At 35.7% G+C, this 27,943-nt stretch overlaps 1 protein-coding gene across 8 annotated transcripts in view; it reads left to right on the plus strand.

Annotated features, from left to right (window-relative positions):
• The window catches only part of CAB39L (calcium binding protein 39 like), a 101,930-nt gene that overhangs the window by 47,543 nt on the left and 26,444 nt on the right, over window positions 1-27,943 (plus strand). For all 8 annotated transcript variants that reach the window (XM_054701294.1, XM_037527301.2, XM_054701295.1 and 5 more), the window contains 6 exons: window positions 6,696-6,837; window positions 9,877-10,041; window positions 21,445-21,563; window positions 22,110-22,278; window positions 26,548-26,607; window positions 27,375-27,440. In XM_054701294.1, coding sequence (XP_054557269.1) covers window positions 6,727-6,837; window positions 9,877-10,041; window positions 21,445-21,563; window positions 22,110-22,278; window positions 26,548-26,607; window positions 27,375-27,440 — 690 coding nt within the window. In that variant the 5' untranslated portion in view covers window positions 6,696-6,726. The remainder of the gene's footprint in view (window positions 1-6,695; window positions 6,838-9,876; window positions 10,042-21,444; window positions 21,564-22,109; window positions 22,279-26,547; window positions 26,608-27,374; window positions 27,441-27,943) is intronic.

The raw sequence follows: 27,943 nt of genomic DNA on the forward strand, positions 1-27,943 counted from the left end.
TGTGATGTTCTTTCTTTAAAAATTGCCTTATTTTGGGCCTCCCCGGTGGCGCAGCGGTTGAGCGCTGGGTTGCAAAGCTGCCCGCGGCCTCTGCGGTGCCGGTTCGATCCCCGGCTGCTCCCTGGCCACCAGAGGAGGGTCCCACATGGCGCGCAGACCTCTCCTGCCGCCCGCTGCTCCCCTCAGCAGTGTACTTCGGTCCTTCTGCCTGCTCTGCTCTCCGCTCTGGCTCTGGTGAATTCTCTCACCCTCCCGCGCTTCTGACTGTACCCAGTGCATGTATAAACAAAACAAACAAACAAATAAATAAAACATGCCTCTATTTAAAAAAAAAATAAAAATAATAAAAATTGCCTTATTTTACTGATAAATAATTGAGACAAGGATGAGAACTTCTGAATCATTTAGATCACTTACAATTCAGGATTAGATGGTGATAGGATTAGATAAATGATAAATTCAGGATTAGATTAGTGATAAATACCTTGTGTTTTGAGTGCCATTGGTTCATTATTGAATGGCTGGGAGGTTAAATGATATGACTGAGGTGGATGCATATGCAGTGACCAGCATGGTTACCCACAAAGTAGGAACACCAATTTCATGTTTGAGGGTGGTATGGGGACCTTAGGGGTGGAGTCAAGTTGGCCAACTGAAGAAAATAGTTTCACCTTAATTTGTAAGACATCTGAAGATTTTCTGAAGGTTGTAACTATGCTGTTTGAGAATATAGCATGAGTTTTGATTTCCTTTAATACATGGGCCCCAGAATTAAAGAAGAGTGATGCTATCAAATTTTAAAACTTTAAGCTAGTTTAATGTAATAGTTATTATGATAAATAGGTACATTTAAAATATGTATATTTAAAATATGAACATTATGAATTTTAAAAAAGATAATGTAGGGCCTCCCCTGGTGGCGCAGCGGTTGAGCGCTGGGCCCGGTTCGATCCCCGGCCCCCGGCTAGGGTCCCACATGGTGCACAGACCTCTCCTGCCACGCCCGCTGCTCCCCTCAGCAGTGTACTTCGTCACTCCGCCTGCTCTGTTCCCCACTCTGGCTCTGGTGGATTCTCTCACCCTCCTGCGCTTCTAACTGTACCCAATGCTTGTATAAATAAATAAATAAATCTTTAAAAAAAAAAAAGACTAATGTATTATGAGGCATTTTAAGGTGTGTTACATCCTTTGTTTTAATCTCATTGCCTCTGAAACATTTGCTATCTCCACATAGAAGAGCAGGAATTATTTTTCTGGGCTAGACTTGATCCCTAGTACTTAGCAAGATGCCTGTGCTTAGTGCTTATACAGATTTTTCAACGAGTGAATTAATAAACCAATAGGCAAATGAAAAGCTGGGAGACAATGAATCAGGAAATGCTGACTTAAATACCATGTTAACATGAAAGTCCTGAAAATGTTTATAATTTTAGTACGATTAGCATTAGGATTAGCTAATAGAATGAGAACTGAGCAGAATAATAGGTAATGGACAAATATCATGAAATATATGTGATATTGTATTATAATTTATACTCTGTTGTGATGTCAAGGAGTATTTAGTTGAACTTCCTACAGTTGTGTATCTTTTCCTTAGTGCAAAACTATATGTAGAAAAAACACAATTATACAAGTGCATTTATCCTTTTTAAAAAAAAGCCTGTTTTAATTCTTAATATTTTAACATTGAGCATTAAACATTCAAAGAATAATTTTTTTTTAAAAAACGAAAAACCTGGTTCCAGGCGTAAAGTGTCTAGGATATTTAAATAAGACAAAAATCATATTTCAACTACTATGTCTTTCTTTTTCATGAAGTAATTTGTTGCCTATGTTGTGTAGCTTTTAATTTTTTGTATTAATTTTTTTAAATTGAAGTACCATTGGTTTATGTAATTGTTAGTTTTTCCTAAGTATAGAATCTCCCCCCGGGGCAGAGAGTGTAGTGCACCCATCAACAAAGCACCTGTAGTCCACCATCATAATCCACTGTGTCAGAAACTTTTTATAATAGCAGCTAAACATAATAGAGTACCTTATTTATAAAACAAGTCACTGTACAAGGTACTTTACATACCATTAATCTTCACAGCTCAGTGTGGGAAATGGTGTTGTCCCCATTGAAAGATAAGAACACAGAATCTTAGAGAGATCACATACTATGCCCTGGATCACCAAGGCAGTAAGCAAAAGATTGCTTGTCTTGCCAAACTATCCAATAACTTACATACCCACCTCCAGGCTATATAAACTTTTAAATACATTTCACATTTAAACCTTTTTTAGAGCTACTTATTAATGAAAAACTTAGTGCATCTTTATATTTTTATTCTTGAGTTTTGTAAAGGGATAAGAGACTATGTTTTTCCATTGCTCTTTTTTGCACCTGACACCACCTACTGAGAATCACAGTGTGATCTTCACATACTTTATCTTTGATTGCTTTGTCAACCTTCAGTATTTGCTTTAGAGGCTGATGGGCTTTGATTTAACTTACTTTATTCTTGCCCTGAGAGGAGAAAAGTTCCCTTCAAACTTAGCCTGGCCACACTGGGAGTTGAGGCATCCCTACTAAAAACAGAAAATGTCTAAGTCTTATTAAAATTCATACCAAAAGTTTTGTTTCCTACTTCCTAACATATATGTGTTCTATTGGAATTCTTGGTTACAAACAATGATATTGAAGGAATTTATTGGAAGGATATCAGATATCTCATGGATCTAACAGAAATCTTAAGAAACCACATTTAGGAAGTAGGGATCTAGGTGGGAGAAGGATGGTTTAGAACCATAGCCAAGATTAGAGCACTGGAATTCTGGTTAGAGTGTTACCACTGCTGTGTCCATGTATACACATTTGTATATATTATTTTGTTGATTATTGCATCATTGTTAATGAAATAATAGAAAAAGGGAATCAATTCAAATATCCTACAATAAAGTATTAGTAAAATATAAGAAATTGCTAAATAATAATTATACAATGTGTCTGTATGATGTAATGACTTTCTGTGGCTATTCTGTATCATATCTACAACAACCAATATTGTTGTAGATATAAATATCACAGAATGATATAATAAGTGGGGGAAATTGCAAAGTATTATGTTTAGTAATTTAATTTTATTTTTAAATGCTTTTAAATTTCAGAGGACTATATACCAAATTGATATAGTTGTCATCTCTGGGTGATTGGTTAATGGGATCCTTTTGATTTAGTGCATGATATTTCTTTATTGTTTGAAATATTTTTGCTAATAAATGTAAAGTACATGAATATACCTTTACTAAGCTACTCAGTTAAGTATAATTAGGGGATGACAGCCATATTTGACTTTCTCTGCTGTGGGCAATAGATGTTCTCAAAAACAAGAATTTATACTTTTCCCTACTCTCCTCACCCTCTCCTTTCTTAGTCCTCATTTCATCAACTAAATATTTGAAGACTAAATAAAAACAGATTTTAAGTAAATTTACAATGTAATTACATGATTATCATGGGTAACATGCTTTTATTTTTTATTTTACATATTTTTACATCATTCTTCATTTTTGTGCAATGTATGCTTTCTCCTCTCTGGTGTAGTCCCCATGAAATTCCCACCACCATTTCACCCATGTACCATCACCAAAGTACCTCCCACACCTGTTTTGATCCTATTCCTTCTCCCCTCAGAATGTCTCTGATTTATAGTTGCCTGTTGATTTTGATTTTTAATTTATTATAATTACTTTTTTTCTCTTCCTGATTTCTTATTTGGTTCCTCTACATCCCTCCTATTAGTGAAATCATCTGATATTTTTCTTATTGGCTTATTTCACTGAGCTTAATCCCTTGCAGCTCCATCCATGTCTCTGCAAATGGCATGAGTTTATCTTTTTTGATTGCTGAGTAATATTCCATCGTGTATATGTACCGCACCTTCTTGATCCAGTCATCTATTTTTGGGCATTTGGGTTGTTTCCATAGCTTACCTATTGTAAACAGTGCCGCAGTAAACGGGTGCAGGTGTCCTTTTGAATTGATGTTTTTGTATCCTTTGGGTAAGTACCTAGGAGTGGAATTGCTGGATCATATGGTTGCTTCGTTTTTAGTAGTTTGAGGAACTTCCACACAGCTTTCCATAGTGATTGTACTAGTTTGCATTCCCACCAACAGTGCAGGAGAGTTCCTTTTTCTTCACATCCTCGCCAACATTTGTTGTTGCTAGTTTTTTTAGTATGTGCCATTCTCACTTGAGTAAGGTGGTAACAAGTGATGTTGAACATTTTTTCATATGCCTGTTGGTCATCTGCATTTCCTCTTCGGAGAACTGTCTTTTTAGCTCTTCTGCCCATTTTTTGACTGGATTGTTTACTTGGCTTTTGTTGAGTCTTGGCATCCATTTATAGATCTTTGTGATCAGTCCCTTATCATTAGTACTGTGCACAAAAATTTTCTCCCAATCAGCAGTGTGTCTCTTTGTTTTAGTTACTGTCTCTTTTGCTGTACAGAAGCTCTTTCATTTGATGTAGTCCCAGCTGTTTATCTTTTCCTTCACTTTCTTTGCTTTAGATGATGTATCTTTAAAGATGTGGGTAACACACTTTTAAATATTGTTTTATTACCACATATGGATTCCAGTTCCACTTTTATTTAATGTTTATTTCATGTATTATATCATCATCATCATCACTGTCTTAGTTAAAATATCCTTTTGGAACAGACAATTATAAATCAGAGACATCCTGCAGTGTAGGAGGAGGGAGAGGGATCAGAGGGAGGAGCACAGGGTACTGTGGTAATGGTGTACAGGTGCATTGGTGAGGGAAATTCTATGGGGACTACACCTGAGGAGGAGGGGAGCAAATATTATTTAAAAATGAATAATATTGTAAAAAAATTTTAAAAAATTACCAGAAAAAAATATCCTTTTGGAAAGGATTATGCTATGCGAATAAAGCAGGAGAAAGACAAATACTGACAGAGCCAGATAAAGTCAAACCAACAACAAACCGTAGAAATTTGACTATGGAACTGAGGCTACCAAGGGAGGAGGGGAGAAAGAGAAGACAGAGTAGGGAGGGAACACAATGGAGGTACAGGACTCTGGGTGTTTTGGTGATGGGTGTTGTGTGGTAACATCTGAAGGGGAGGTTCTACACCTCTAAATCACATACAGAGTTGTAAAACAATATTACCTCAATTAAAATTCAGTGTTAAAAATATATGAAGAGGGTTTTTTTTTTTTTTCCTTGTCTGCTTGTAGTGCAGTAGGAGGCACAACAGTCTCACAATCTGAAGGTTCTGAGTTCCAGCCTCAGAAAGGGCAGTTTCACATTTTGCAGTATCAATTTTGTTCCTCCTAACAGATATAGGTGTAGCTATATTTGTCTTAGGTATAATGATTTATGGGTCATCTCTCTCCAGTGGGAAAGCTCTTTTGTCCAAGTTTCTGTGGTTACAGTTATTTCTTGGACAGTAGCCTATTGATGCAACTTAATTTATTGAATAAACTGAGTAGTCAGAAAGGTGAAAACCTGATACTCATTTTTCCCAGCAAGTCTTGTTCTTTGCTGCTCATAAATGCATATAGTCTCCTTGCTATAACCTCCCTATATAATATGGCCAGATTGCCCTTCTGTAGGAGACAGAGGAAAGAAGTTCATTGAAAATGAAGGTAGGGATTTAAATTAGTGTTGTCACAAGCCAAGGAGCATCTAGGATTGCCAGCAACCACCAGAAACTGGGAAGAAACAGGAAGGGTTCTTCCCTAGAGCGCTCAGAGAGAGCACAATCATACCAATGCCTTTATTTTGGACTTCTGTCTTTTAGAACTGTGAGAAAATAAATTTATATTGTTTTAAGCCACTAGCTTGTGGGAATTTGTTGTGGCAGCCCTAGGAAACCAATACACAGTTCCATCTCTCACCAACCTCATAGCACATCACTTCACCCTATTTCATTTTCTTAATAGCTCAAAGTGTCTTGTCCTTTTATTTAATATTTTTATTGTTTGTTCCTTACCAACCTCCATTAGATTATAAATTCCATGAGAATCATCATTAGGTCTGTTATATACACTCCTGTATTTCCAGTGCCTAGCACAGTATCTAACAAACAACAAACATTACTCCAATAAATCAGAAGGAAAAAATCCATTTTAAATATCAGCTTATTCTCTAAAAGTACTTTTCCCGTTTTTGCACAATCCTTGTATTTATAGGAAAATGTTAAACTTTGAGTAAAGCTTTCAGGAAAAGTTTTTTAAATGTATTTCTTAAAATGTTTTATATGTTGGGCCTCCCCGGTGGCGCAGCGGTTGAGTGCTGGGTTGCGAAGCTGCCCGAAGCCTCTGCAGCGCCAGCCACCGGGAGAGAGTCCCACATGGCGCGCAGACCTCTCCTGCCACCCGCTGCTCCCCTCAGCAGTGTACTTCGGTCCTTCTGCCTATTCTGCTCCCTGCTCTGGCTCTGGTGAATTTTCTCACCCTCCTGTGCTTCTGACTTGTACCCAGTGCTTGTATAAATAAATAAATAAATCTTTAAAAAAAAATGTTTTATATTTATTTTTAAGTTTGGTGTAAAATTTGATGAAACTTAGTTTAGTTGATTTTAGTTTTTTAAATAACTGAATTAAGGTTATTGAAAACTAAGTCATTTTAGTATAACAAATCACATTAATTTTTAAATTCATGATCTTTGTTTGTTTTTAGTATTCCATATTGGAAGAAGATATCTCTACAAATGAAAAAAATGCCTTTGTTTAGTAAGTCACAAAAAAATCCAGCAGAAATTGTGAAAACTCTGAAAGACAACATGGCCATTTTGGAAAAGCAGGACAAAAAGACAGACAAGGTATGAGCCAAAACAAAAATGTCATGTATTCCAAGACCAAAACCAATGTTAAAGTTTAATGAAGGGGCCTCCCCGGTGGCGCAGCGGTTGAGCGCTGGGTTGCGAAGCTGCCCGCAGCCTCTGCAGCGCCGGTTCGATCCCCGGCTGCTCCCCGGCCACCAGAGGAGGGTCCCACATGGCGCGCAGACCTCTCCTGCCGCCCGCTGCTCCCCTCAGCAGTGTACTTCGGTCCTTCTGCCTGCTCTGCTCCCCGCTCTGGCTCTGGTGAATTCTCTCACCCTCCCACGCTTCTGACTGTAACCAGTGCATGTATAAACAAAAACAAACAAACAAACAAACAAATAAACATGCCTCTATAAAAAAAAAAATCTTAAAAAAAAAATAAATAAAGTTTAATGAAGAATCCCAGATATTGTCTGTGATGTGCTTATAGTATCTCTGTAATTACATTTAAATTGATTTCAGGTTATTTGTTAACTAATAATTGTTTTGTCTAATGTCTTGTGAACTCTTCATTCACATTCTATGGACTTTCCGACCTAGAATCCCTTTAGACTATTGCACTGAAAATCTAAGGCATTATGCTGGTATAAAATGTTACATTGACATGAAAAGTAATAAGTTTTCATTTAAGGATCAGCTAATATTTTCTCCTACAGTGCAAACACATTTTTACATTGTTTCAAGGCCCTGCTAAGCAGGGTCCTGCTAAGCAGCCCTTCCTCACAGAAAGAAGGGCTTTCTAGTAGTTTAGCTATTCCTTCCAAGGGATATTGAATCCTGCGTATTTGATTTCTTTCTAAGTAACTGCTTGATGGCAAGATTCAAGATATCTATAAAATAAAAACCGTTAAGTTCATAGTATCTTTTTTAGTCTCAGGTATGATACAGACTTGTATTCTGTAAGAATGTAGGAATATATTTTTCATCCTATATCTTATAAGGGATATAGAAATATATTTGCAGTTCTGATCAAACTGGGGTGCATGTACAAGGATTTCACAGCATTGTTGTTCATAATAAACTGTCAGTGTAAATAACTCAAATGTTCATCCACCAAAGAACTGATAAAAAAGGTACAATGTAGCCATTGATGGAATAATAGTGATGGAAATTAAGGAACTGCTGCCTGCATGCAGTAACACGGATGTATCTCACAAATACAGTGTTGAGGGAAAAGAAGCAAATCATAAAAGGGGAGATACTATTCTATAAAGCTCAAAATCAATAGAACTTAATTATGTTGCTTCAGGATACAAGCATAGGTGAGAAAAGTAAAGCAATTATCAAGACATAAAAGGATTTTCTTCTGGGATGAACACAGGAACTCAAGTGACTGCTGCGTGTGAGCATCCTTGTTCACATGTACAAGACTACCTCTGGAGTTTATACTTAGGCGTGAAATTGCAGTGTTTAGTACCTGCACAGATACTTAACAAATAATATGAAACTATTACTCAAGCAGTGAATTCCAGTTTACTTTCTCTTAGACATTGAATAAAAATTCTTACTGCTCTCCATCCTTACCACTGCTTAATCATCATTTTTTCATTTTTGCCAAGATAGTAGGTATGTAATATTAATGTATTAGGATTTTAATTTACCTTTTACTGATTATTAATGAAAAGGAGTATCTTTTTTTTCCCCTTGGCCTGTGTTATAGTCACATGGATATTTATTTCATAATTCTTGAGTATGTTTAAACTATTCTTTTGTGGCTATATCTCACAATTTCAGAAACTTCTAACCTTTGGTAAATTAAGAATTGTTCCAGTTAGATCATAAAATACCCCTGGAAGTTATTTTTTAAAGTAGTGTCATGCTATTATAATTACTTTTGTTTAATTTTCTTTATTCTCCTCATTCTTTTCTGTAATTATTAATAATACTACTTTAATGATTAGAGTAGTATACTTAAAAGTATTAAAACTATCTTTTAAAATATACAGCCAATCCAATAATTCTTTTTTATTGAGTATAATTCAAGTACCATTTAACTTACCATTTTAAAGTGTACAACTCAGAGGTTTTAGTATACTCACAAGGTTGTGATACCATCAGCACTATCTAATTTCAAAACATTTTCACAGCCCCTGAAAGACACCTCCTACATTAGCAGTCATTCCTCATTCTTTGCTCCCCAGTCTCTAGCATCCACTAATTTACCTTTTACCTCTGTGGATTACGTCATTATTTTTTAAATGTAGACTTTTTTTTTAAGTTTTGTGGATAGCAAAAAAGGTAATGATTATGTATGAGGGATAAATGGATTGACAAAGTTTTTGACAATTTTTAAATGATACTTAGTCCATTAAAAAAAATCAGAACAGGGGTTTGTTGGAAAACCTTACTAGTAAATACTTTTTTTTTAAAAAAAGATTTATTTTATTTATTTATTATATAAGCACTGGGTACAGTCAGAAGCGCGGGAGGGTGAGAGAATTCACCAGAGCCAGAGCGGGGAGCAGAGCAGGCAGAAGGACCGAAGTACACTGCTGAGGGGAGCAGCGGGCGGCAGGAGAGATCTGCGCGCCATGCGGGACCGGTCTGCGCGCCATGCGGGACCCTCCTCCGGTGGCCGGGGAGCAGCCGGGGATCGAACCGCTGCAGAGGCTGCGTGCAGCTTCGCAACCCAGCGCTCAACCGCTGCGCCACCGGGGGGGCCCAGTAAATACTTTTTTGAAATACTAGTGGCTACTGATAAAATGGAGTAAATTTAATTTCAGGAAATTAAAATTTATAATTAATTTATAAATTAAAATTTATAATTAATTGCTAGGAAAATTATGAGTGTTGTTTTAAAGATAATTGTCCCAATTATGTTGACTAAGTAGAAATACTGGAGATATTTATAAATAAATTTTAGTAACATTTTCCAAAGTAGAAAAAGTGATGCCCACTTAAGTTTTTGTTTGTTTATACCTCTGTAGTGCTCTTTGATCATAAATAAACTGGACCCAAGGAGAGGGTTTTTTCTGTTTGTCTTATTGCCTGAAACTTTTAATTTCTCTTAACCATCAGCATATTTTTGGTCACTAGGCTTCAGAAGAAGTGTCCAAGTCTCTGCAAGCAATGAAAGAAATTCTGTGTGGTACAAATGAAAAAGAACCCCCAACAGAAGCTGTAGCTCAGCTGGCACAAGAACTCTACAGCAGCGGGCTGCTGGTGACACTGATCGCTGACCTACAGCTGATAGACTTTGAGGTAAACTATCTGTAAAGGGATGACACCTCTGCTTTTCAATTTTAATATATGTGACTATCAATATTTGATTTTAAATTTTTGTTACTGCTGAGAAACATAAAATCACTTTAATCTTTTTTTAAGCAAATAGACTATAGTTATGTTTTATACAGTGGCAGTGAGTGACTAATTAAAACAACAATAATAATAGATATATTTGTTGAGTACATGTCATACAATTCCACACCCTCATTTATTTCTTAAAGGAATATATATGATTGTTATTATTAGCCTCATTCTGTAGATAAAGAACTTTAAGTTCAACTTTTATATTAAATTGCCCAGTCATCCAGTTACAAAAAGCCTAAGCTGGAATTCAAACTCAGTATCTTCCAAGTCTTTTCTCTTAATTGAAGTAGCAGAACAATGATTTAATATGTTTGTTAAATGCTAATAACATAGACTATCTCACTTTGAAAGTGATTATACCTAGTTTTCCTAAATAATAAATTAATCATATTAAGTCAAAACCTATAAATAGAAGTGGTAAATATGGATAGCTATTTTATCTTCTGCGGTATATTGTAGAATAGTGATTTTTTTCAGTGAAAATGTATATTTGAGGCAAGTTTGGACATTAGCTATTTCAATGATGAAAGCCTTGGCTTTGATTTGTTTGTTGTTTCTTTCTGTCATACGATCAGCTAAGTGCTAATTAAGTCTCTGTTAATTCTCGGAGATAGAAGACAATACAAATTTGTGAAGTAAATTGCTTTCAGTTTTATTGTTGAGAAAGTGAAAGGAAGTTAATTAGAATGATTACAGTGATTAGACTAAGCTAAAGTTAGGGCTCTGGGATTTCTGTGGCAACACTAGCCCATAGCCTTCTGAACACTTTGATGAGGAAGATTTTTTTTTGGCTGGCTAGAGCCAAAGAGCAGGAGTGCAGCAAGACTTCTCTGGGGATGTGACGTCAGGTGTGTTAGCTGGAGGCAACACTGAGTAAGTACCCCATATGCCTGCCAACTCTTCCTTCTTTTCAAATATACCTGTCTTCTTTTTCTTTCTTTTTCTCCCTTTTCTACTCTATTTGACATTTTCTACCCAATCTCTTCCTACTTTTCCTCTTGCCTGGCTTGCTACCTCTGTTTCTTTATCTTATCCCCCCATTTCCTTTATAATCTGGTCATGTATGGAAATTAAAGTGTAATTTTATTATTGTTTTTCTATACTTCCATGTTTCTTTGTCATCTCTATATTAGAAATATTGTGAACTTAAAGCATCATTTTAAATATTAAAGTAACTGGAAAATATGTACATACATATATTATGTGACACTATACATGCAAACTATATACAAATGTCAGTAAGTATATTCTCTTTTCCTTTCTTTTTCAAACTAAAGCTAAATATCATTATGAACCTTCATTGTTTGTTGAGCAGTGAAAATAAATGGGGAGGGGGAGAGAGATGGAACTTCCTGTTCTTGGATTGTGTATTCTATTTCTATAACTCTTCCTAATATTTTATGCTTTTCCCTGAAAGCAGCAATATATTAAGCAATGTGCCATTATTAACTAATGGTGGCTTAGATAGTTTATGAGTTTAGCCCAATTTATAGTTGCATGCTGGAGGAATATGACCAAGGATAGTATGGTTTTTTTTTTTAACTTTTTTTTTTTTTTTTAAAGATTTATTTATTTATTTATTTATTTATACAAGCACTGGGTACAGTCAGAAGTGTGGGAGGGTGAGAGAATTCACCAGAGCCAGAGCAGGGAGCAGAATAGGTAGAAGGACCGAAGTACACTGCTGAGGGGAGCAGCGGGCGGCAGGAGAGATCTGCGCGCCATGTGGGACCCTCCTCTGGTGGCCGGGGAGCAGCCGGGATCGAACCGGCGCTGCAGAGGCTGCGGGCAGCTTCGCAACCCAGTGCTCAACCGCTGCGCCACCGGGGAGGCCCAAGGATGGTATGTTTTAAAGAATGAGTCAGGGATGAGATGTTGTCAGTTCCAGTGACCTGGAGAAGTCTTAGCAGCCACAGAATAGCTAAATTCAACGTATTTTCCAGTAATTGAGATAAGAGTACAAAGAAAAATTTTGCACACTTACAACTTAATTATTCACTTAGATAATAAAAGAATATTAATCAATACACAAGGTTCTTTTATTTTTTACTTAAAATAAATTCAGAGAGGAAGTTTGCTTTAAAATTATTTGGGGAGGGCCTCCCCGATGGCACAGCAGTTGAACACTGGGTTGCGAAGCTGCCTGCAGCCTCTGCAGCGACAGTTCGATCCCTGGCCACTGGGCGAGGGTCCCACATGGCGCGCAGACCTCTCCTGACGCCCCGCTGCACTCCTCAGCAGTGTACTTTCTCACTCTGCCTGTTCTGCTCTCTGCTCTGGCTCTGGTGAATTCTCTCACCCTCCCGCGCTTCTGACTGTACCCAGTGCTTGTATAAATAAATAAATAAATCTTTAAAAATATAAAAAAAATAAAAAAATAAAATTATTTGGGAATTAAGACATTCAGTTGCCTAAATATTGATTTATGAATGATGAGGTAAACTTTAATTCTCTGAAATCCTTGGGGAAAAGAAGTATCTTTTTGAATATTTTTATTTTCAGGTAGCTGAAGATCAGCTCTTTCAAATGAACAGTTAATTATTTTTGTGGATTACTTTACATATTTATGAAATATGTATTTGCCTCTCCAAAATTACATATTAAATATAATAGGTTTTTACTGTTGAGGCCAAACCATTATTACAAAGATTTATTATTGCGATAATAAAACAGCAGTTGAAGATTTTTTTTCATCTCTATTAAGGTATAATTGGTGAGATAGCTCTTGACTTAGTTCATTCTAAATCATTGTTATAAACGAATGTGATGTTGAATAGATACAGAAGTCATTCTCAAACTCAAGTCCATGGAAAATACTTATAAGTAACTTCTTGGTTGTATGAATGCATAATATTTAAAATTTTGGACAGTCCAATTTTATTTTATTTTTTAAATAATAAATTTTATTTTTATATTCCCAATACAATTGCAACCCCCCCATTCTGACTCCAATCCCTCCCCTCCCGCCCCCTACCCCCAAAAAGTGTCTCTGGTTCATAGTTTTTTGTTGATTTTGATTTTCACTTTCTTATAGTTATTCATTTTCCTGGTCCCTTATTTAAGTTTTCTAGATTCCTGCTATAAGTGAGACCATCCGGTATTTTTCTTTTTCTGGCTTATTTTGCTGAGCATGATCCCTTCCAGCGCCATCCATGTTGCTACAAATTGCATGTGTTTATCTTTTTTGAATGCTGAGTAATATTCCATGGTATATATGAACCACATCTTCTTGATCCAGTCATCTGTTTTTGGGTATTTGGGCTGTTTCCAAAGCTTAGCTATTGTAAACAGTGCTGCTATAAATATAGGGGTGCAGGTGTTCTTTGGAATTGATGTTTCTGTGTCCTTTGGGTAAATACCTAGGAGTGGAATTGCTGGATCATATGGAAGCTCTATGTTTAGTAGGTCCAGAAATCTCCACACAGCTCTCCACAGTGGTTGGACCAGTTTGCACTCCCACCAACAGTGCAGAAGAGTTCCTTTTTCTCCACACCCTCGCCAACATTTGTTGTTGCTAGTTTTTTTTAATATGTGCCATTCTCACTGGTGTAAGATGGTATCTCATGGTAGTTTTGATTTGCATTTCCCTGATTACAAGTGATGTTGAACATTTTTTCATATGCCTGTTGGCCATTTGCATTTCCTCTTCAGAGAAGTTTCTTTTTAGCTCTTCTGCCCATTTTTTGACTGGATTATTTTCTTTGTTGTTGTTGAGTCTCATCAGCTCTTTGGAGATTTTTGTGATCAGTCCTTTATCATTAGCGTTGTGTGCAAAGATGTTCTCCCAGTCGGTGGGGTTTCTCTTTGTTTTTGTTATTGTCTCTTTTGCTGTGCAGAAGCTCTTTAATTTGATGTAGTCCCAGCTGTTTATCTTTGCCTTCACTATCACTGCTTTGGGTGATGTGTCTGTAAAGATGTCTTTGATGTGCATATCATGTAGTGTTTCGCCTATATTTCCTTCTATGTATTTTATGGTTTCAGGTCTTATGTCTAGTTCTTTAATCCATTTTGAGTTGATTTTTGTGTATGGTGTGAGGTAGTGGTGAAGCTTCATTCTTTTGCATGTAGCGACCCAGTTTTCCCAGCACCATTTATTGAACAAACTTTCTTTGCTCCAATGCATAGTCTTTGCTCCTTTGTCAAAGATTAGTTGACCACAAATCTGTGGGTTTATTTCTGGATTTTCTATTCGATTCCATTGGTCTGTATGTCTGTTCTTGTTCCAATACCATGCAGTTTTGATGATTATGGCTTTGTAGTATAGTTTGAAGTCTGGGAGTGTGGTGCCTCCATTCCCTTCTTTTTTTTTTCAGGAGAGCTTTGGCTATTTGGGTTTTTTTGTGATTCCATATGAATTTCATCAATAATTGTTCTATTTCTTTGAAGAATGACATTGAAATTTTGATTGGAATAGCATTGAATCTGTATATTGCTTTTGGTAGGATGGACAGTCCAATTTTAAATAATCCACCAACTTCTTACTCATAGAATTTTCAGGAAGAAGGTTGCATTACTATAATTATTTGCCTGTTTGTAAAATGTGTTATGAATCTCTAATGGATTGACGGTACTGATCATCTGCCGACAGCAGTAACATGCCTCCTCAAACCTAGAGTATCCATATAAGCTGGTGATAGCGTGATAAATATTCCTCCCAACTTCAAAACTCAGACTTCTCACATAGAACTCCACCCTCGTCATCTTTTTGTTTATACCCCTCCCTCCTCATCTTTTGGTTTATAGGTATCATTTCTATAGCCCTTTCCTGATGGAGAATATCTTGAATACCAGGTCTACCTTCCTATATCTAGTGCCTTGTCAGTTGGTTGAGCAAATGAATGAATGTAAAAATGAGAATGAGAGCTCAAAGCAGAGGTAAGAAAATTGGAACAAAGGAAGGTGTCCTGAGATACAACAATAAGCCTCTTTTCTTGAAGAATCAGTATATTGTTTATAAAATAATTAATGCAGGAGTGATGATAATAATAGAATTTCAGTAGTGAATAGCAACTCATGGGACTTCTTTGAAGAGTACAACAATTATTTGACTGTAAAATTTCTGGTATGTTTTTATAATAGGAAGAAAAAATTATTTTAGGGATGGGCTGCAGATTTTGTCACATAACCTGAAAGAATGGAATATTTCTTACAGAGGAAAAACAGTGAACCTTTATTTTTAGAAGACTCTCAGATGAACTTTTTTGTTAATTGTGAATAGTTAGATCTCTAGGCAATGTCCGGAAGGAAAAAACTGAAAGAAAGGAGCTTGGATTCCTTTTGCAGAATAAAGTAACAGAAATTTGAGAAACACTTTTTTCTTTACCCAAGCTTGAAAGCAGTAGGAAATAGAAAAGAGATCGGAGAAAGGTTTGGAGTAAAAGATAGAGGAGCCTTCAGAAACATTGACAGAAGAAGAGGGACTGGGGATTAAGGAAAAAATGCTGAGGGAACCTTAAATAATAGTGATGCATAGAATTTAATTTGAAGTTGTTACTGCAATGTACTATAATTACCATTTGATATCCTTAAACTTTGACAGAATAACTACTAATAGAATATGTTGAATGAAGAAAAATGATGATTTTGTACACTTGGGATAAATAGGATGTTGAGAAAATAACTAGTTGTAGGCAACAAGAAAATGAACAGGAATGAAGAGGAACAGGGATTTGAAATCCAGAACTTACAGTTGTGATAGTGTCCCAAGGCAGTGGCATAGATTGGGTAACAGGAATTAATTTGGGAATCTGTGATAAACCTGTTTCTTCTTCAGTAATCCAGATGAAAGTGGCCCATTGGAGTGGGGAAAGCATTGAAGAATTCTGCTATTATGTGAATAAGGCCTGTTAAGAGGCAGATATTGGGGTTAAAATAGTTTAAAAAAGAAAATCTCATTACTTCATAGACATGATTTTTTAATCTAATCTTTTAAACCTTAAAATTGCTGACAGAAAAAAATGTACTTCAGTGTATTATTATGAGGTTGAAAAAAAGACTTGTGGTTAAGATTGCAAGGTTTCTGATTTTTTTTTTTTTGGGCTCAGATCAAACTTTGAGGTTTGGCTTCTATTCAAGACACAGCTTTAGATTCTTTGATGTTTCGAAACACAATGTGATAAGAGATCAAAGGAAGAAAATTTACTGCATGTAAAAGTTGAAGCATTCATTTTAAAGGCAGGTGTACCTTGCAAAAATAGGGTGGGTGCAAAGTCAACTGTTCAGGCAAAATTAGAAAGGAGCTCAAAGAAGCAGAAAACTTTCTATTATGGCAATTTCATTTCTAACGATTATTTCTTGCTAGATTAAAAACATCAGCAAAACTAAGCAGTTTAGGATTGGTTTCTTGATATAAACCTTTTTCTAGTCCTAAGTTTATGAAAATTTCTGTCCTTTAAAAATGCTTTTTTGGTCACTGGTCCTCATTAAAGTGGTCCTTCACCTTTGGTTTTATTACTATAAAAGTGAGAAATTATAATATGCTCTAAGTTACAAGCTTTGACTGTACTTCATGCATGTCACAATTTGAAATGTAGGGTATTGATTCAACTTGGTCTTAATTCTGTTTGTATGTTTTGTGTCCATCATTAGACAAAGTTAAAGGATTTACAATCTCAGGTGGGGAAATACTGTATCATATTAAGTAGAATTTTATATTATTGTTACCATTTTACCCTAATTGTCCTCTTAAAAGTAATAAAGTTAAACTTTAGGAGCACTCATCTTACGAAAGTATATAATGTGATTAAAAATAGTATTTGACATTAGGTCTTTAATCAGAAGCCTGACCTATTAATTTTTTGTATTCCCTGTATGCAAATTAAGATGATCATTTTAGCTTTATCATATATTTTAGGGGGGTACCCTACAACAAAGATGAAAACTGCTCATGCCATGTATAATGTACATGTCTTCCTAACCTCTCTGCTTCCTGGACAGTGCTCTCTCCTTCTCTACCTACTTGGTTATAGTGGGAACGACCTTTTTTGTGCAACATAACATGCGACCCAACACACAGATTTCCCTTGTAGCAGAACAGGGACAGAGTTCCTGCAGGATTCTAAAAGTATAACTGAAATGAGGCCCCAATCTAACTAGGAACTAAGAATGTTAGATGTAGCTTGCCCATCAATAACAAGGTTTCCTACCATGCATATTAAAGCAGCAGAAAAAGTCGGCCTGCAGAGAGGATGATAAAGAAGATTGGTGTGAGGAGAGGGTATATCCCTGAAGAGTTCATGTAATATGTAAATTTAATTATATTTAAATTTTTTAAGAGTGGATAATTCTAAGCTAGCCTATGATTCTGTTATCTGAAACTTTCCCATTATCTGTAAATAGATTTAATTTGAATTGTAGTCCCCTGCAAGTGAGTTCTTACTAATCCCTGCAGTGAACTACCCCTACCTCAAAGAGTAATCTGCCTATCTAATTATGTTACTGAAATTCAGCAGGCATTTGCCTGTCCCACCTCAACTCTACCACTCACCTCTATCTCTTCCTCAAGGCAAAATAAGGAAGTCCATGACTTTAATGGCTATAAATATCTTATTTTTTAAAATTAGGGTATGATTCACAAAAAGTTACATTCTCCCTTTTTAGTATACAATTCTGTGATAAATAATATTTCCATCAGCCCCCAAAATTCTCCCATGTCATTTTGTAATCCTTTTCCTATCCCCAGTGTAAAATGAATTAATCAGTATGTAGCCTTGAGTCTGGCTTCTTTCACATAATATAATATTTTTATTATTTGCCCATATTGTTGCTATATATCAAGAGCTTATTCCTTTCTATTGCTGAGTAATATTCCATGCATGGATGTACTATGGATCATTATTCATTCCCTAGTAGAGGGATATTTAGGAAATTTCTAGTTTTTAGCACTTACAAAATCTGTGTAACTATTTAAGTATAGTTTTTAGTGTCCGAGGCAGGTTTTCATTTCACTTGGGTAAATCCGTAGGAATAGAATTGTTGAATAGTATAGGGTTTCTTGTTTGTTTGTTTTTGACTTTGGTATTTAAATTTTAGCTATTTTAATAGAGTTAGTGGTGTCTCATTGTGGTTTTAACTTACATTCCCCTAAGAGCTAATGGTGTGTTGTTCAGCATTTTTCCATGTCTATTTGTCACCATTTCTTTTTTTTTTTTTTTTGAACTGTTTTTTTTTTTAAGATTTATTTTTTTTATTTATTTATTTATGCATACAAGAACTAGGGTATAGGCCAGAGGTGTGAGGGGTGAGAGGATTCACCAGAGACAGAGTGGGGAGCAGAACAGGCAGATCTACTGAAATATACTGCTGAGGAGAGCAGCAGGCGAGGCATGAGAGGTCTGCTGTACCATGTGGATTGGCTCCCTGGCCCAGGATTGAACTCATACCACAGTGCCTGGCCATAGCTTGGTAGCACTGAGACTTAACCCCTGTGCCACCAGGGAGACCCCCTGTTGGCCACCATTTCTTTTGTGAAGTGGCTGTTCAGATTTTTGCCCTCTTTTTTTTATTTTGTAAGTATTCTGTATACAAGTCATGGCTATAGTTTTAAAGTGGGTATTTTCTTTTTTAATCCCTGCTCTTTTGCACTCTCATTTGCCTTTTTTCACTTAATATCTGTGAAGGATGTTCATTTTCTTACTTGATTCCAATTATACTTCCATATCTAATATTCATTCAGCAGATAGTTTTTGAGCATCCATGGCAGGACTGACTTTTTTTATCAACTACATAAGTGCTGCTTCAGAATTATTGGATAATTGCAGGCCTTTTTTTTTTTTTTTAAATCATTTCTAGATGTTGCTTCACTATCATCCAAAATGTTTGTAGTGTTTTATCCTTTTTTTCTGGGTACCAGCGTTTGAGATCTGGTACTGCTAGGGTTGCAAAAGATAGGTATTGAAATAGTTAATTTTTTACTCCGTTAAAGATTTGATGGATATTTTCAAAGGTTACACATAATGTAGAGATAATCATTCATTATCTTGTACCTGTCTAATTTTCTCTAATCTTTCTACTCTGATCCTTTCCTCTGGGGAAGCTGTCCCTAGTAGCAGAAATTGTTTTTGTTATCCACAGGGGTGTTCTTTTGCCTTTGTACACATTTGCTAATGAACTAGAAGAATGTTTTCTTCTGTGTAAAAGTTGGATAGAGTTCTGTGGTGTTTCATTTCTATTGCTCACTAGAATGTCATATGGAAATGTTCTTGTGACATTTTACTGGGAAGTATGAAAAACACGCTTTTATGACATTTTCAAGAGGATTGCTATTCGTCATTATTATTGTGGGGCCTAGAAAGACTTGAACAAAACAGATGAGTTTTTTCATTTTCATAAAATTCATTTATATTTACATACATTCTTTAACATATGTACAAATAAAATTCAGGTAATATGACCTTTGTTACTATTTTCACTATTTAATTTGTGACAAAGGAGTCAAGAGTATGCTATAGGGAAAGCATGATCTATTCAGTAAATGGTGTCAGGAAAACTGGACAGCACATGGGAAAGAATGCTATTGAATCACACTGTCTTATACCATACATGGAAATTAACTAAAAATAGATTAAAGACTTATGTGCAAACCTAAAACCTAAAACTTCTAGAAGAAATCACTCCTTGAATTCAATCTTAGCAACTATTTTTTTGGATTTGGCAATGAAAACAATCAACAAAAGCAAAAATAAACAGCTGGGCTATATCGAACTAAAAGGCTTTTGCACAACAAAGGAAACCCGCAAAATGAAAAGACAACCAAAAGAATGGGAGAAAATATCTTCAAATCATATATCTGATAAGAGATTGATATCCAGAATATATAAAGAGTTTATAGAATGCAAGAACAAAAAGAGGAAAAAAAAACCAATCTGATTAGAAAAAAATGTGCAGAAAATCTGAATACTTTCCCCAAAAAAGACACACAGATAGCAATGGCTAATTAAAAAGTTGCCCAGCATCACTAGTCATCAAGAAAATACAAATCAAAACCACAAAGAGCTTATCATCTCACACAAGGCCATTGTTGAAAAGAAAAGAAATAACAAATATCCATGAGGATTTGGATAAAAGTGAACACTTGTGCACTGTTAACAAGTTGATGCAACCACTATGGCAAATAGTATGGAGATTCCTCAAAAAATTAAAAGTGAACTTCAGTGTGATGGATCAATTTCAGTTCTTGGTATTTATTCAGAGAAAATGGAAACCCTAACTCAAAAAGATATATACACCTGTATGTTCATTGCAGAGTTATTTACAGTAGCCACATACAGAAACAGTGTCCATTAAAGGATGAATGAGTAAAAAATTTCATTATGTGTGCATGCATACGTACATACAATGGAATATTATTCAGCCATAAGTAAAAAGGAGACATTGAAGAGTTTAAGGGAAGAGAATGGCATGGTAAATTTGAATTTCTAGTCAGCTCACTCTATAGAGCTAAGGATGCTTTGAAGTGGAGGGTATCATTAATAGTTTAGATGAGAGTAGAAGGTCAGTATCAGAGTTTATAGTGATTGGGAATAGAATGTCATTTTTGTCCTTATTTTTCATATAATAAATTCTGATTCATTGAGAGCTTCCATTGCAGGAGAACCAGCTTGGCATAGGTTGTAGGGTGTGTGAGAGTGGAAGTCTTACAGGAGGACTCTAAGAAGCCCTATCCAGCTAGTTCTTCTAGCTGAGGCTACTATGACTGTATGATCCTTTCTGTCTGACTAGTTTAGCTGTGGTTTCTGTGATCACCTAAGTCCAAATGTATACGAATAGAAAACTCATTCATTTTTTTTCTTTGCATCAAGGTACATAGAAAATGGATAAAGTGAGGGAGAAAATTACCAAGAAGTGTTTCCTTGAAAAAAGGAATTTGATTCCCACTTACATTTATTAAAATCTTTATATTCTTCATCTTTTCTCTCATTTATGAAATTTTAAATATGTTGATCATTTTCTTCTTGAATAAAGCTTAAAGGTGAAAAAATGTAAAGAATTCAGTCTTGTCCTGTTTACTACTATAGTCTTCTGTGCCATTACATTTATTATTGCGAAATAGACTTTGAATTTTTCAAATTTCCCACAGTGCAAATCTTGTGGAAAGAAACTACATTTATTTTGTAGACTATGTTTGAAGGCACAGATTATTAAAGATATTTAAAAAGAATAATGTTTTTGCATGTTATAAAAAACAGTGGTGTTTCTGTTTGTGTGTACATTATTTATAAACAGCTTTTGAGTATAATGCCGTATAGTTTACCTATTTAAAGTGTACAATGTAATGGTTGGTTGTTTCTTTGACAGGGAAAAAAAGATGTGACCCAGATATTTAATAACATCCTGAGAAGACAGATAGGCACTCGGAGTCCTACTGTGGAGTACATTAGTGCTCACCCGCATATCCTATTTATGCTCCTCAAAGGGTAGGTACATGGTTTTCTTTAAAGTAGTTGTGAGTTTAGAATAGTTGTTAAAAGTTTATAGCATAGGTCTCATTTGAGATACAGTTGGTTCTTTTTGAATCACAATAAATGTATTTGCCATGCTTTAGGACAGTCCTTCAAGTATATATCTCCATATCTTAGACCATACTGAAATCTTTTCTTATATCATTTGACTTCTAAAGTTCTTCCATTTACTAACTCTCTTTCCTCCACTTTCCTATTATCTGTCCCTTTCTATGACACTATTGTTACGCTTCCCAATTTGTCCTTTCCCTAACTGCTCAATTACCCTTTTACTGTTTTCATTAACCCAAACTCCCTCATTACATACATAGCACACACTCATACTATTTTATCCCCAGCATGTGGAATGGTGCCAGGTATATCATAAATATTCAGTAGATATTGAATAAGTAATGTCTGAATGAACTGTGATAGTATCTATGCTCCTGTTAACAGCATTTTTATATCACTATTTTGTCAATCGGATAACAGAATTCTCCATTTCTCTCATTTATGCATTAGATATGAAGCCCCACAGATTGCCTTACGTTGTGGGATTATGCTGAGGGAATGTATTCGACATGAACCACTTGCCAAAATCATCCTCTTTTCTAATGAATTCAGAGATTTCTTTAAGTATGTGGAGTTGTTAACATTTGATATTGCTTCAGATGCCTTTGCTACTTTTAAGGTAATTTTTTTTTTCTGAATCACCTAAGTCATTTAGTTCAGGCATTTAGTTATAAAGTCAGTTGTCTTCTAAAGAGGTAATTTTTAATTTTAAAAGTACAAAACTCTATTCCTTAGACCTGAGTGTAGCCCATTGTGCATTATGTGAATTACAGGAGGCATCAGTAAATAGAATATAATCTATTAGGCCAGTCTGTCATATGGTGAAAAAAGCAATTCAGAATACTTGTCATAAGGTTATACAAAATGAATTCCAATATATAAGTGAAAAGGGGAACGCATAGTTCTCTGAGTATTACCTGCTTTCATTTATGTTAAAAGCAAAGAGTATTAGCTGCCATTTAAGGTGCATATACACTCAATATCTTGGAAGTATGTCTGGGAAACAGTAACAGTGTTTGCCTCCAGGGAGAGGAGCTGGGGTGTAAAGGAGAAGGAGAATTACATTTTTGGATATGAAGAACATCACCCTGTTTTTTTAAATCAGTGTGGAAATTTTAAATTCCCACATGATGAAATAAATACAAATAAATTGTTTATTCATAATCATCCATATTTTTATAAACTTATTTACTTTGCTATTATGTAGGAAATAATTTATTTTTTAGAATATTACTTGTGGTAAAATACAAATCACAAAACTTACCATCCATTTTTTAGTATACAATTCAATCATATTAAATGCATTCATATTGTTGTACAACCAATTTCCAGAACTTTTTCATCTCAGAAATCTAAAATTTTTATCATTATACCCACTAAATAACAACTCTCTGTTTCCTCCTCCTCCTAGCCTAAGCAGCCAGGTTCTACTTTCTGTTTCTATGAGTTTGACTTCTCTTTAAAGAGAAGTTCAGAGGGCATATATTAAAACATAATATAGCTAATTTGCAAAATAAAATGCTAGAACTTGTACATCTAATAAGTAATGTTATCTTTAAGGTTTCTATAATAAAAACCTTTTACTTAAGGATCCTGCCATTATTTTCATATACTTTGAAATTGGTATCAGTTATCTGTGGCATGTTCATTTGTCAATAATGGCAAATTTTTATCCTTCCAAGGCAGATAAAAAGTTTTAGAAACAGCAAAAGCTATTTGACATCCAGGTTAGTGAATAAAGTGGGTCATCGAGCTAGCTAGAACTGTTTTTGTTTTTTGTAATAACAGTAATAATAATAATAGAAAGGAATTTTAAAATGACTAAATAAAGTCCTGTTTCCTCACTGTCTTTCCAGTTTGCTGTGAAAATTATTTTAAGAGACTAATTGCAGAAATATTTTAAGATGATGATCTAACAGCATTACTGAAAACATAGGCTTTCTAGTTGATTATAAAACAGGCAAGACTTATTTAAGTGCGTAAATTTAGATTCACTTATTTTAAAAAATGAGCCAATTTACTTGTTCTTTTACATAATTCCAAATTTATTTATACTTTTTTCCAGAATATAGTAAATAATTTGCACCTTTGTTGCAATCCATGTATGACTTTTTATCTTTTATGTATTTCCTTAAATATGTATTTCAACAATATGGTTATAGTTTATATCATAATATTAAGATATACTTTAAACCATTTGAAAGTTGCCTATGATCTGGGTAATGAATAGTTCTTTATAGCTCTCTAAAGGTGAAGAAAGACGAGAGTAAGTAGTTTGCTGTGCTGTGTATATTAGCTATACACAGGGAATATATTCAGTCTGTTCTGAGATTTAATCTGTTGTTAGTAGCTCACATGATGGCCAGAGTGTGAAAGAGTAGCAGGGAGCAGAAAGGACCAGAGATTAGAGTGGAGCACAAGAAGATGGGGAGACCTCCAGAGAAGAAGAAAATCTGGCAGCAAGAAAGGGATATAGTGGTATCCAAGTGAAGGCTTAGACTACAGGCGGGGCAGTGAAGGGGACTTGATGTGACCAACAAAAGTGAACACTGGTGGGGCCTCCCCGGTGGCGCAGCGGATGAGCGCTGGGTTGCGAAGCTGCCCACAGCCTCTGCAGCACCAGTTCAATCCCTGGCTGCTCCCCGGCCACCGGAGGAGGGTCCCACATGGAGCACAGACCTCTCCTGCCGCCCGCTGCTCCCCTCAGCAGTGTACTTCGGTCCTTCTGCCTGCTCTGCTCCCCGCTCTGGCTCTGGTGAATTCTCTCACCCTCCCGCGCTTCTGACTGTACCCAGGGCTTGTATAAATAAATAAAAATAAATCTTTAAAAAAAAAAAAAAAAGTGAACACTGGTGAATTGACGCCACCCTGAGCATGACTTGGTTTGGCTAGCATGACTTGGACAAGGGAACTGAGATATCTCTGTAAAGATAATGAAATGAAATGAGGAATATTGAATTGACAAGAACTCCCATCAGGGAGGATCCTATTTGAGGAAGACACTTGGTACCTATGGCACTTTTATTTTAACAAATGGGGTTTGCAGTTTTGGGGCCACAGCCTTAATTGCCTGAGACAATAGAGAAAGAGAGCCGCAATGTCATCATTCCCCAAAGCCTCAGCTGAGCCTGAGATAAATACAGAACCAACCTACAATCTTGGTTTGAAGGGAAGGTGGTCACCAGTCTGCTCAGGTTTTCCACAGATGTCCATTCTGTCCTTCCTACTCCCTGGACTCTCCCTGAGAAAACAGGGAGAAATTCTGGGATAGAGATAAAATGGCAAGGGAAAGCAAGAAGGGGCATTTAGAGTATGGAGAAGACAAAGACATGGAGTAAGGAAGGTAAAAACTAAAACAACAAAGAGCAAAGAGAGATGGAGGACTAAGGGAGAAAAGGGCTAGATTGAGATTCTAAAGAGACTTCACTGGTAGGTGGAGGGAAAGGAATCAAAGTCAGCAAGTATGAACAAGTAATGAGTACTTTGAAATCTAGAGCCTTTTCCATTTCCCAGACCACTCTCCCACTTGACAAAAAAAAAAATTGCGCAGTGACTGCAGATAAACCCCTCAAAGGAATACATCTAGAGCATAAGATGAAAGAGGCCTTGGTACATCAAATATGAATAATGACATTTAACACAAAGGGTGATTCCATTTCTTTCTAGTAGAATGCCTATGCCTAAATAACAGATGTTTTCTATTAAAGAGTCTCTGGTCCCATTTTTTTTTTTTTTTAAGATTTATTTGTTTATGCCTACAAGAGCTGGGTTATAGGCCAGAGATGCAGGGGTGAGAGGATTCACCAGAGACAGAGCGGGGAACAGAATGGGCAAACCGACCAAAATACACTGCTGAGGGGAGCAGCGGGCGAGACCGGAGAGGTCTGCCATGCCACATGGGTAGCTCCCTGGCTGGCCAGGGATTGCACCCGTGCTGCAGAGGCTGCGGATTGCTTCACAGTGCGGTGCTTAACCCTTTGTGCCACCAAGGAGGCCCCTTCTATATGCTTTTAGGAAGCTTTAATTAAATATGTATTAAGGTATAAGAATTTATTTTGGAAAACTTGTTAAAATTCTTGTTATGTTTTTTAATTAAATTCTGCATGGCACCTAACACAGCGTATTTAGCCTGTAAGCATATAAAAGGGATTAAGGGAGGCTTGTTTGCTTTCAACATTAAGGCGTATTAAGGATATAATTTAAGTAGGAGTTGAAGACAGTCAAATGTTCCTTTATGCATTTGTTCCTTTTTCTGAGTTTATGTCTATGTTAAGATAGAGCTACTTGTCTTCAACTTTGAAAGGGTGCACTGTGCTACTTAGTAACTACACAACACCTCACAGCCCTAACCCAAGAGTAGGACAGTACTGAGACAGCACTGTTAAATACCACTTTTGTGCTTCCCCAGTTTCAAGGTACCTCCCTTTTAAAGGTGGTTAAGAGAGAACACCAGAAGTTAAAATCCTTGGAAAACTTGTGCAATATCGTTTTAGGCTATTCAGAATTCTTTTTTAAAAGTGATTAGTTACTAATGGCATTTTTAAAAGGTCATCATAAACTTTTCTTGACTTTTTATTATATCATAAGCATAGCTAGAGTTATTTGTGGCTTGAAGAAATATATTGTAAATTTGTCTCTTAGGTGCCATTTATTTCATTAAATTATTTCTATCATAAATCTAACAGTGATAAATTTTAAATACTCTGTTAACAGTAAACAAATGTGTGTCTTAAATTATTTTGTGGAAATGATTTTGTGATGTAAATAAAAATATTGTGAAACATTTATGCTTCAAATTAATGGCCTTATAAAACCTTTGAAGGAAAAGACAGATTTGTAAATATTTATTTCAATAATAATTTTGTTTTGCTTGGCTGTTCTTTTCTAGGATTTACTAACCAGACATAAAGTGTTGGTAGCAGACTTCTTAGAACAAAATTATGACACAGTAAGTAGAAGTCATTTTTTTTAAGACTTTATCTCATTTTTTTCTTCCTCTCTTTCTTCCCCTTAGATGTATGAGCAGTCAAAACCAGTCATATCCAACCATACACCCAATTTCTTTATTGCCTGGAAGTCAGGTCACCAGGAAACTCTATGGAAAATTGAGGATGACAGGAGATCAGGTCTTTTTCTTTTTTCACATCTCTTCCTATGTACTCTGGAGCTCCAGGAAACAAACTGGCATCTGCTCACTTTGATCTTGAACTGAGAGCATCTATATTCCTTTAATAGGTATCAGGTAACCTGAAATGGAAGAGCACTCTACTTGTGAGATAAATTTTACATGAATTCTGTGTATAAGCAGAAATACAAAACACTTCTATCTTCCAACTCCTTTCTCTAATTGTGAATCCAACTCATCTTTTTGGGATTCAACTGAAATGTCTGTATCTTCCTTACTGGCTCCTGAGAAGACTACATAAATAGATTTCTTTTAAGTGAGTTATATTACAGTCCTCTTAATTGATAATAAATGTTTTATTCAAAATGATTTATTGGGGAGACTCAATTACTCCATTTGTTACTCAATTTCCCATTTCAGAACTAAAATAATAGAGAAAAGTGTGTCTCTTACTGGATATATCATTTAACCTTACTATCACCAGGGGTATTTATGTGTAATAACCATGGAGAAATGGGCAAACCTTCCTTTGTAGAGAAATTGCAGAGAAATTGCTGCTGATTTTAAACTCTAATAATTCTTTTTATTAGATTTTTGAAGACTATGAGAAATTGCTTCAGTCTGAAAATTATGTGACTAAGAGACAATCTTTAAAGGTAATATAAAATTTCTCGAAGTTACAGTCTCCAAATGTTGATAACTTGTTAGTAAATGATTAGTTTATTAGTAAACAAATACAAACAACCTGAAATACCTTTTTTGGTAATTTGAAGATATGTTTTATGTTTTGACTGTACTTTGTTGCAAAATAAATGCCTTTTGGAAGTAAGTGGTAAATTTTAATTACATGATTAGTGCATACTGAGGATGGGCAGATGAGAGTTGTGTATGTGTCTGTGTAAGAAAATCGCATTTGCAATGAGATTATATTTCTTATGAAACACCATGAAAGTGCTGCTCTCCATTAGACAGGGAGCTTGGCAGAGTAGGGCCATATTCATCTGTGAGTGGTTCCCTCCGTCAGTGAAAAAGTGCCTTGGGGCTATCATTTGGCCAGGAGGAGGTGGCTTAGCTCCAAAAGAGTGAAATGTTTGCTAGAGCTGCATTTCTGCCCTTCACCTCCCACTCAGCTATTTAAAAGAATGTCTTTGGCAAATAA

This window comes from Talpa occidentalis, unplaced genomic scaffold, assembly GCF_014898055.3.
Source record: "Talpa occidentalis isolate TD23 unplaced genomic scaffold, MPIMG_talOcc4v2.1 talOcc4.5, whole genome shotgun sequence".
NCBI lineage: Eukaryota > Metazoa > Chordata > Mammalia > Eulipotyphla > Talpidae > Talpa > Talpa occidentalis.